General features: G+C 39.3%; 1 protein-coding gene across 1 annotated transcript; it reads right to left on the bottom strand.

Moving 5' to 3' along the window:
* Positions 1-520: 520 nt before the first annotated feature.
* On the bottom strand, positions 521-10,465 carry Atp5f1a (ATP synthase F1 subunit alpha). Its single transcript, XM_026414510.2, has 12 exons — positions 10,340-10,465; positions 8,660-8,738; positions 6,859-7,028; positions 5,250-5,423; positions 4,861-5,027; positions 4,520-4,668; positions 3,509-3,660; positions 3,180-3,404; positions 2,251-2,358; positions 1,991-2,135; positions 871-1,021; positions 521-743 (listed from the first exon to the last, which is right to left on the bottom strand). The coding sequence occupies exons 1-12, from the start codon at positions 10,397-10,399 to the stop codon at positions 662-664; spliced, it is 1,662 nt and encodes a 553-aa protein (XP_026270295.1). The 5' UTR covers positions 10,400-10,465; the 3' UTR covers positions 521-661.
* Between the last annotated feature and the right edge of the window lie 553 nt (positions 10,466-11,018).

Here is an 11,018-nt window from a genome sequence, read left to right as displayed (position 1 = left end):
TGAGTCCAAACTGATAAGAAAGCTTTACTTTTGACAGAATGGCAGGTAATCAATATATAAAGGAAATTATAAAATCGCCATTTTAACTGGATATGGTGGTACATGCCTGTAATCCCACCAACTCAGCAGGCTAAGGCAGGAGGATATAAGTTCAAGGTAAGCCTCAGCAATTCAGTGAGGCCCAAAACAACTAATGAAAAATTGCCTAAAAGAAAAAAAAAAGGTCTGGGGTTGTAACTCCACTATAGAGCACTGAGTAGCATGTGTGAGGCACTGGGTTCAATCCTCAACATCATATAAAATAAATATATAAGGTGATAGAGATATTGCTCAGTTGGTATAGTACTTGTTGAGCATGCACAAGGTCCTGGGTTCAATCCCTAGCACCACATTTAAAAAGAAAAACAAAATGTGTCCATCCCCAATTAATACAAAAGAGGGCTGGGGAATGTAGCTTGGTGGTATGGTAAAGCACCCCTGGGTTCAATTCCCAGTACCATGCAAAAGCAAAAGAGAAAACTACCACACAACATGGAACTTTTATTTTTAACGTAATTTCTGTACAGCAGGAATATGAGAGTAATCTTTTTATAAATGAAAATGATGTTACTAGAAGAAATGATGACAAAAACCAAACTAGTATTTGATGTGAATCCATATTTTATGCTTCAAATCCAGCCAAGAAGTTTGTTACGATCTCTTTCAGCTTTGCATCTGACTGTTCGGAGATCTTCCCATCAGTCCTATTAGGAAATAAAAGTAGATCATTAGTTCTGATCTGGACAAAAAAATCACTGACTGAAAAACTAAAAAGGAGTTAAGACTTTGGTATCTTAAAATTACAAAAAGAGGCCACAATTGGATTCATACCTGATAGTGCCCAAGAGGGCTTGGTGTTGACTGATCACATGAGACAAGAAAGCACTCTCAAACTTGGTGATCTTGCTGGGCTCCAGTTTATCAAGATACCCCCTTACACCGGCATAGATAACGGCCACTTGTTCTTCAATAGCCATGGGAGCTAAAAAGAACAAGTAAGTTGCTCAAAGAAAATGTCATGTTACCAAAGTAGGAGAAACTTTTTCTTTCAATTACTAACATATCCCTATATCACTTTCTCTTATATTCTCATTGGCCTATAACTCTACTCCAACACTCCTTTTCCCCTCCCTCCCCAATAAACAGAAGCATCACTTTCTAAGTATAATCCAAAAAAGCACTACTATAATCTGGCACTGTTAATACTATTTTGGGGGTAAATAATTTGTTGACATTTTTTGGCAAGGTAAAACATAGTAACTTTCTTTTTCTTCAGTCCTAGGAATGGAACCTGGAGTTTGCACATGCTAGGCAAGCACCATACCACTAAACACACCTCTATCTACTCAGATTCCTTTAAAATCTGCCAAATTCATACTCATAGAGCCAAGGGAACGGGATCCAATAGGATCTTAATTCTTGAAAATAAGAAGAATGGGCTGCAGTTGTAGCTCAGTGGTAGACTACCTGCCTAGCACATGTGAGGCACTAGGTTTGAACCTCAGTACCACATACAAAAATAAATAAAATAAAGGTATTGTATTCATCTACAACTATTTAAAAAAGAAAAAACAAAACAAACAAAAAACATGCCAGGCATAATGGTACACGTCTATAATCCCAGCAGCTTGGGAGGTTGAGACAGGAGGATTGCCAAATCCAAAGCCTGGTTTAGCAATTAGTGAGGCCTGTCTCAAAATTTAAAAATAAAATAAAGGGCTGGGGATGTGGCTCAATGGTTCAATCCCTGGTACCCCAAAAAAGAGAACCAAGTTTCCCCCTTCACTAAATTTGCAGCATTTATGTTCAAATAATGATAAAACAGACACACACTGAACTCAAAGGCAGTGTTTTTGATAAAAGATAATATCCTATGACAGGTGATGTAGCTCTGTAGGTCTGAGATTACCCTAACATACAACAGTAACAACCAAATGACAGAACAACTCACAATACTGTCCTTGCTTCAACAACTCAGTCAGACGCACACCACGACTCAAGAGTTGTTGAGTGGCAGCATCAAGATCAGAACCAAACTGTGCAAAAGCAGCAACCTCACGATACTGAGCCAATTCCAACTTCATGGTACCTGCCACCTGAAATACAGTAAAATTGGTATTAACAACAAGAGCACTGTACAAATACAGCTGATTTTGAATACTTCAAGATTTTAACCTAATACCCCTTTCTGCCAAAGTGATATAAAATTACCTGCTTCATAGCCCTAGTTTGGGCAGCAGATCCGACACGGGACACAGATAAACCAACGTTAATAGCAGGGCGGATACCTTTATAGAACAATTCTGTTTCCAAGAAGATCTACAATGCAAAAATACATATGACAGAAGGCTAAAAGAAAGAAATCAATTATATTCAAATTTAAGTAATTAAAATGCCAACAAACTGAAACCCCAAACTTGAGAGAATGCTAAGTGACTTCTCATGGTAGAGGTACCCTATCTTTGACAATCCAAACTGGCCTACATGACCTACTGCTGAATCAGGATGTGCTTAAGATTAAGGGAAAAGGGACTGGGGTTTTAGCTCAGTGGTGGAGCACTTGCCTAGCATGTGTGAGGCACTGGTTTCGATCCTCAGCACCACATATAAATAAATAAAATAAAGGTATTGTGTCCATCTACAACTTAAAAGAAAAAAAAAATTAGTGGGAAAACCCAATAAATTTATACCGAAAGACAGATGAGGGAACTCGGCAAGGTGGTATATGCTTGTAACTCCAGCAACTCAGGAGGCGGAGACCAAATGATTGCAAGTTCAAGGTCGGCCTCATCAACTTAGCAATTAGCAAGACTTGTCTCAAAATAAAAAGTACTGGGGCTATGGCTAATAGTTAAGCATCAGGTTCAATCACCATACCAAAAAAATAAAGAACTACAGGGGAAGTGTTATCATCTCTGGGATATGCTTCAAAATTATGTAAGAGAATAAAGCATATTAACCCGTGAAATGATAACTGGGTAACGAATATGTAACCCTTCATTATATTATTCTTTTATATACATTTAAAATTTTCCATAGTAAAAAATACATTTAACAAGTCAGTTCATAGATACTAGTCTAACCCAGTACCTTAGAATTAACCAAACCCTTTTTAGTTATTTTAATCATTAAAATAATACCTGTCCATCAGTGATGGAAATGACATTTGTTGGAATGTAAGCAGACACATCACCAGCCTGTGTTTCTATGACTGGTAAAGCAGTCAAGGAGCCACCACCAAAAGAATCGTTCATTTTGGCTGCTCTCTCCAGCAGTCGGGAGTGTAGGTAGAACACATCACCAGGATAGGCTTCACGACCAGGGGGTCGGCGCAGCAACAAAGACATCTGACGGTATGCAACAGCCTATGATATAGAAGAGGGTTGTGAAGTTCTCCTAATAACCAGAAATTTCATGTCAACTTCCACTGTACTGCAAACATACAAAGAGATTAAATAGTTCCTCTGACCTGTTTGGATAAGTCATCATAGATGATCAAAGCATGTTTGCCATTATCTCTAAAATATTCTCCCATAGAACAGCCAGAATAAGGAGCCAGGTACTGAAGTGGGGCAGCATCAGAAGCAGTGGCTGACACCACAATGGTGTACTTCATAGCATCTGAGGAGGAAAAAGTTTTACATTTTATGAGGTTATGGATACTGTGTTTTTATTTACTTATTTACTTTTTGTAGTAACAGGGACTGAATCTCAGACCTTGCCCACACTAGGCAAGCACTCTACCACCGAGCTACATCCTCAGCCAAGTTGTGATTTTAAATTAGACGTTACTATAATAAAAATTACTCAGTGGTAAAAAGATTTACTATTAAAAATTGCCAAACAACATCCACTTTTTAAAAAACTAACAAAACCTTTACATTTATTGGTACTTTATATTACTTTCCCATTTTTTCAACCTGTTTATTTATATTATAAAATGTAGTTCATTAGGGAGTAAACAAAATCAGTCTTTGCTAACTAGAAGTTCTAGGATTAGTAGCAATAGACGTCAACAGCAATGGAGCTAGGTATGGTGGTGCATGCCTACAATCCCAAAGACTAGGGAGACTGAGGCAAGTGGATCACCAAGTTTGAGGCCAGCCTTGACAACTTAAGACCCTATCTCAAAAAAAAAAAAAAAAAAAGTAAAAAGGAGAGCCAGGCGCAATTACGCATGCAATTCCAGAGGCTCGGGAAGCTGAGACAGGAGGATTCAAAGTTCAAAGCCTGCCTCAGCAATGGTAAGGCACTAAGCAACTCAATGAGACTCCGTCTCTAAATAAAACACAAAAATAGAGCTGGGGAGTACCCCTGAGTTCAAACCCCAGAACCAAAAAAAAAAAAAAAAAAAAAAAAAAAAAAAAAAAAAAAAGGGCTGGGAATATAATGTAGCTCAACAGTACAGCACTACAGCACCCTGAGTTCAATCCTCAGTACCACAAAAAAACAACAGCAATGGGATTGAGTTCTTTTATACCTGCATCTGTAAGTCTCTTCACCAACTGGGCAACAGTGGATCGCTTTTGACCAATAGCAACATAGATACAATACAGCTTCTTCTTTTCATCAGATCCATCATTGAAACGTTTCTGGTTAATAATTGTGTCAATAGCAATTGATGTTTTCCTTAAGAAACAGTAAACATAAATGTTACTAAATACTTCAAAGGATTTTACTAGTACTAAAATTTTACTTATTAATCTTCATATCACATTCTACTGTCCCAGTATAGCCAGAGCATTTATCATTCCAAAATGAAAAAGTAATCTTTATATAAAGCAAATTTAGCTAGAACTTTTAACAAGCTTAAGTCTTTACCCAGTCTGTCTGTCACCAATAATCAGCTCACGTTGACCACGTCCAATTGGCACCAAGCTATCCACAGCCTTAATGCCAGTCTGCATTGGTTCCCTCACAGAGATTCGAGGAATGATTCCAGGGGCTTTCAGGCCCACTCGCCTACGGATCTTGGAACCAATTGGACCCTGTAAAAAATAAACAAACAAGCCTGTGTTTTAGCTACTGAAGGAGGCTGAAAAGTGAGCCCAAGAGTTCAAGATCAGCCTGGCCAACACAGCAACACCCCATCTCAAAAAGAGAAACAAATTAAGATAAATAATATTTTTAAAATAAAAAGGAGCCCCCAGAATAATCAATTATGGTGATTGTTAGAAGCTGCAAACAGATCTAATAAATTTCAAACCTACCTTTCCATCAATGGCATTACCAAGGGCATCTACTACACGACCCAACAGCTCCTCGCCAACTGGAACATCCACAATGGCTCCTGTCCTCTTAACAATATCTCCTTCTTTAATTAGTTTATCATTCCCAAACACGACAACACCAACATTGTCTGGTTCCAAGTTCAGAGACATACCCTGACAATTGAAAGACAAAATTTGAACATCAGTAAAGATGTATACACTGAAGATAGGAGGGGTCAAAATGGTAACTTCGGCTCTACAGTCTTCTATATCAAGAGGCTCTTTATCCACAGCAGACCTTATAAAACTGCCCCTATTATTTTCTTTTTTCCCCTAGAGAACCCATGACTCCCACAACTTTTATTGCCATTGCACTGGCCAATTAGGCTCAACCTAATACAAAGTTGACTTGTATCATCAGAACTTCTGATAGCTACACCACTATCAATAATACAAAGTCACCAACTTTCAACTTTACACCAAAAATTAATTTAATTGAAGTTATCAAATGCTTTTGGAAAAAAACAGGACCTGGGCTTGATCCCCAGCATGTGAGGGAGTTTTTTTAAAAAAAAAAAAAAAGAAAGAAAGAAAGAAAAGAAACAACCAGAAGAAAGAAAGAAAGAAAAGAAACAACCAGAAGAAAGAAAGAAAGAAAGAAAGAAAGAAAGAAAGAAAGAAAGAAAGAAAGAAAGAAAGAAAGAAAGAAAGAAAGAAAAGAAACAACCAGATTTGAACTTACTGACATTTGGGCAAAGGTTCACTAAAATTTTATATTTTGGAGTCAGCGTGATTAAATCTGTTTAGCGTGGAAAAAAAAAAAAAAAAAAAACCTCACTACAAAACCTTGTAACACTATTCTCTTGCCAGGTACAGTGGCACATGGCTGTTGTCATCACAGCTATTTGGGAGGTTAAGAGGAATACAAGTTTGAGGTCAGCCTGGGCAATTTTTTTTAAAAAAGGGCTAGAGATATAGCAAAGTGATAGAGTGCTTGTCTTGTATGCAATAGGCCCTGTGTTCCATCCCAGTAGTGCCCCCCCCCCGTCAAACACACACACACACACAAAAACACCTTTCTAATCCATAATAACAAAGATGGGGGGGCCGAGGCAAATTGAGACTTAGAAGTTTTTGACAAATATTACACTGCCATAAAGAAGAATGAAATTATGGCATTTGCTGGCACATGAATAGAACTGGAGAATATAATGTTAAGTGAAATAAATCAGTCCCCCGCCCAAAACAAAGGCTGAATGTTCTCACTGGTATGTGGATGCTAACCCACAATGAGAAAGGGGAATTATGTATAAGAGTTCATTGGATCAGACAAAGGGGAATAAAAGGAAGGGCTCGGTGGATGGGAATACAAAAGACAGTAGAATGAACTGGACATAACTTTCCTATGCCCATGTAACTCCACATCATATACAACCACAAGAATGGGATCCTAATTGGAATGGGTTGCACTCTATGCATATATGTCAAAATACACCCATTATCAGGTATACCTAAAGTCAACAAATGAAAGTTTTAAAAAATCTTACACAATCTCTGGAATTGAGAAAAACTAGATCCTAAAATACCAAAATATCGATTTTTAACTTACCTTTAAGCCTGAAGAAAACTCTACCATTTCTTCTGCTTGAACATTCCTCAGCCCATGAACTCGGGCAATACCATCACCAATACTTAACACACGCCCAGTTTCTTCAAGGTCAACAGAGGTATCAGCTCCAAGAATACGCTCTTCAAGAATAGAGGACATCTCAGCAGTGCCTGAGAGAACGATTAAAATAAATAAATAAATATATATATATATATATATACATATATATATACATGGTCCGAAGATCTCAAAACCCATTTCTCAACAAGAAAGTTTTGTGATCATAATAATTAAATTACAATCTAAAATGTAACAAAAGACTCTAAAAAAGTTGGATATTGACCACTATGAAAATGAGAAATTCAACTGGGTGCAGTGGCACACGCCTATAATCCCACTGACCCAGGAGGATAAGGCAGGCAGAGTGCAAGTTCAAAGCCAGCCTCAGCAACAGTGAGGCACTAAGCAACTCAGTGAGACTCATCTTTAAATACAAAATAGAGCTGGGGATGTGGCTCTGTGGTCCAAAGCCCCTAAGTTCAGTTCCCAGTACCCACCATCCCAATAAAAAAAGAAAATGATTCAAAGCCATGTACTCCACAAGTCAAATGTAAAACAGGCAAGAAGTTAACAAAGCTAAACATTTTGGTTTAATTTCTTTTTACTTTTCTTTTTTGTGGTACTGGGGATGGAACCCAGGGTCTCAAGCAAGCTAAGCAAGCACTCTACTACTGAGCTACATGTACCCTAGACCTTTAAGGGTCTTTTTTTTTTTTTTTAATTTTAAGACAGGGTCTTAACTAAGTTTACCAGGCTAGCCTCAAACTTGTGATCCTCCTGTCTCAGCATTCTGAGCAGCTGGGATTACTGAAATGTGCCACCACACCTGGTCCTCTAGTTTAATTTTCAAAGAATCTATACCTATGTTGAAACCTACATTTCTGGCTGAAATCCATACAAAACATGAATGTGTTTTATGGCTTGGAGTTGGGTTTAGTTCAGTGGTACTTGCCTAGAATGTGCAAAGCTATGTATGGTGTGATCCCCAGCATTAAAAGAAATTTAAAGATTCAAAACAGCATATGTATAAAATACAGAGCACTTAGACAGGTGCAGTGATATATGCCTGTAACCCAGCTACCCATGAGACTAAAGAAAGAGGATCACAAGTTTAAGGTCAGCCTCATCAACTTATCGAGACCCTAACTCAAATTAAAAAAAAAAGAATGGTGATTTAGCTTAGTGATAGAGTGCTTGCCTAACATGTGCAGGCCAGGGCTCATCCCCAATACAAAAAAAAAAAAAAAAAGGGACAAAAAGCCCTAAACTACACATGTCCAAAGAAATTCCCCAACCTATAGCATATTCTTATACTCACCTCCCTATTTCTCTATTGCATTTGCAACTTGCAAATTCAGACTTTCAGGTATAAAGGAGTGGCCACTGCCTTTGAAAACATATCAGTAAGAACTGCTCATTATTTTCTAATGCTTTTAGGTGAGGAAAAAGAACTCTTTCCTAAATCAGAAAGGGTACCTACTACAATGTCCTTGTTTTTGCACAAGAATTACCAGAACAAAGAAGCTGTACTAATAAATAAATATATAACTAGAATTCATTTCAGTAGAACAGAACCTATATCAAGACAAAGCTAAAAGGCAAATAAGTGTAAGAATCTGAGATTCTGTAGTAACTAAAAATGACAGGAAAAAGGAAAAAAAAAAAGCCCAACAGTTATACAATCTTTGTAAATTATATTTTCATTTAATGATAAGGTGGTAAGTGTGGTGCACAGACTTACCAATCTTCTGAAGATGGGTATTAGAGGCATGGAGGTTCCTTGCAGCAATGAAGGATGATCCCAAAGCATTTTTGGAGACCTAGTGCAAGAATATTCATTCATGAAACTGACAAGCTTCACAAATGCAGACATATTTTGATCAAATTATTGATAAAAATGTAAAGTATATTTAAAATATTCTGTTTAAAATTTGAAGTGTATTATTCAGTTGAGGAAGTACCTTTAGGTATATGTTGAGTGTATAATAAAGTTCCTAGTACACAATTAGCACTTTATAAAAGAATTCTTTTTAAATGGAGTCTATTTTAAAAAGCAGCTATTAACAAAGTATATGTATCTTTCCCTTTAAAAGCAATCAGGTACTATTATTATGGCTTTAGATTTTACTTGAGTTGCGGAAATTCTAATAACTTCTTCCTAGCTGAGGACAGTGGCACAGCCTGTACCTAATTACTCAGGAGACCAGTCTTGACAACTAAGTGAGACCCTGACTCAAAAATTTAAAGAGGGGCTTGGAATGTAGCTCAATGGCAGAACTTCCTAAAGAACAAATCTCAATATGGTCCCAATTTTACATCCCCAGTTCAGCTCTTTTTATTTTGAAATAGGGTCCAGCTAAATTGCTGAAGCTGGCCTAAAATTTGGATCCTCCTGCCTCAGGCCCCCCAATCATTGGGAGCACAAATGTTCACCACCACATCTTCAGGTCACTGTCAATTTTGAAGCTACTGCCTTCTATAGGAGGTAGAAGAAAATAGTTAAAAATGTTTTGCAGCTAACAGAAAACCAAGAAGCTACCAGGCTGTTTTAGGGCAGCAAAATGGCCAGTATATTTATTTCACCTTTCAAATTCAGATTACTTCTGAGATAAAAGAGGCAAATGTGAATGCGTTTACAATAGACTTGAATTCTTGAACACTGTCCAACAATTCCTCAAACCACCAGATGAACAATTCAAGGACGAAATCTGTACACGTCAAGGAATCACAAAGCAGTCTTCGGTGAAACTAAAACAATTTGGAAACCAGCTTCATTGCTGTGATATATTGGCCACACAAAAAGATTTTTTTTTCTTCATCTGCACGATGTGCAGTCACTACTGTGCATTCAGTCACTACTGAATACTGAAATCACGACCGTTTCAGTATTCAGTAGTGACAAACCGCTTCTGAAGAATTCAAGAAACGTTTGCTTTGCTCTGAACGGACCTCCGACTAGTGGTAAAATGCTGGGTCCTGCTGACCTTCACAATGTCAGGCTCCCCTGACTCGCTTCAGCAAGAGCTGACAGCAGACCTCTGACCTTCAGAGTACCAGATGGGGACAATCAGCCGGAAGGAGCCCCAGAGCCGTCCTCTGAGAAAGCTAGCACCCAACTTCTGACCTTCACCCAAGGCCTCTGCTCCGGCCGCTCTAGGCCCAAGACTAGAATCCTAAGGAGACACCCGTACCGCGGCAACATCGAGGTCACTAACTCCCTGGCACCACTCTGCACCATTTCGCATGGATGGCAAGCAAAATGGCCCTTCTGTCGCTCGCCCACCCGCCCAGCCGAGCTGCCACAGTGCAAGATGGCGGCGTCCGCCACAACCCTTCAGTCTCGCTGCAGAGCTTCAGAGCCAGCGCACCACCACCCGCTGCCGCCCCACCGAGCCGCCCCGCTCCAATCCGCGGCGCTCACCAGCCCGGCCCGCCGAGGGAGGGCGCGGGCCACGGCCGCGGCGACGCGCACGGACAGCATCTTCGATTTCTGCTCAAGCGGTTCCTCTGCAGCCGCAGCCTCCGGACTGACTGGGACAAAATGGCCGAGCGCGGAGGAAGGTCAAGGCAGCCGGCCCACCTGATCCGGAAGTACCGCCCCTCGCTTCACCGGATGCGAATCTGCTTTTTTGAGCGTGAGGGGTGGGTTTCTTTATTTTTTAAGTATTCTTTTTATTTTTTAAGCTGAACCCTCGAAATGAATGAATCGCCTGTTGCCAGCTTCGGCTCAGCATTCATTGTACATTTATTTTAGTATTTCCAGTCGACCTTGTGGTTGTCCCGGCGACCACGTGAGTAGCGGAACCTGCAGAGAAGCGGTTCCCAGCATCACTCTGACTAAGGATGCACTGGCTAACCCTGAGAAGGCCAAACTGAGCAATTTATTTTTTATTATTATTATTTTTTAAGATGTTGATGGACCTTTAGTTTATTCATTTATTTATATGTAGTGCTGAGAAATGAACCCAGTGCCTCGCACTTGCTAGGCAAGTGCTCTGCCACTGAGCCACAGCCCCCCAGACTGAGCAATTTAGAGAGACCATAAGCAATTTAACAAAACTCAAAGTAAAAAGGGCTAGGGATGCCACTCAGTGGTTAAA

This window comes from Urocitellus parryii, chromosome 13 (genome assembly GCF_045843805.1).
Source record: "Urocitellus parryii isolate mUroPar1 chromosome 13, mUroPar1.hap1, whole genome shotgun sequence".
Taxonomy (NCBI): domain Eukaryota; kingdom Metazoa; phylum Chordata; class Mammalia; order Rodentia; family Sciuridae; genus Urocitellus; species Urocitellus parryii.
This window is presented reverse-complemented; position numbering and strand designations above follow the sequence as displayed.

What these genes read in the sequence shown, in the direction of transcription:
- Atp5f1a (XM_026414510.2), bottom strand. Translation starts at nt 10,399, where the DNA reads ATGCTGTCCGTGCGCGTCGCCGCGGCCGTGGCCCGCGCCCTCCCTCGG. An exon ending in GAAGAGACTTACAGATGCAG is followed by an intron (nt 3,661 to 4,519) that starts GTATAAAAGAAC and finishes TTTCCTCCTCAG; the next exon opens with ATGCTATGAAGTACACCATT. An exon ending in GTTGAAGCAAGGACAGTATT is followed by an intron (nt 1,022 to 1,990) that starts GTGAGTTGTTCT and finishes TGTTCTTTTTAG; the next exon opens with CTCCCATGGCTATTGAAGAA.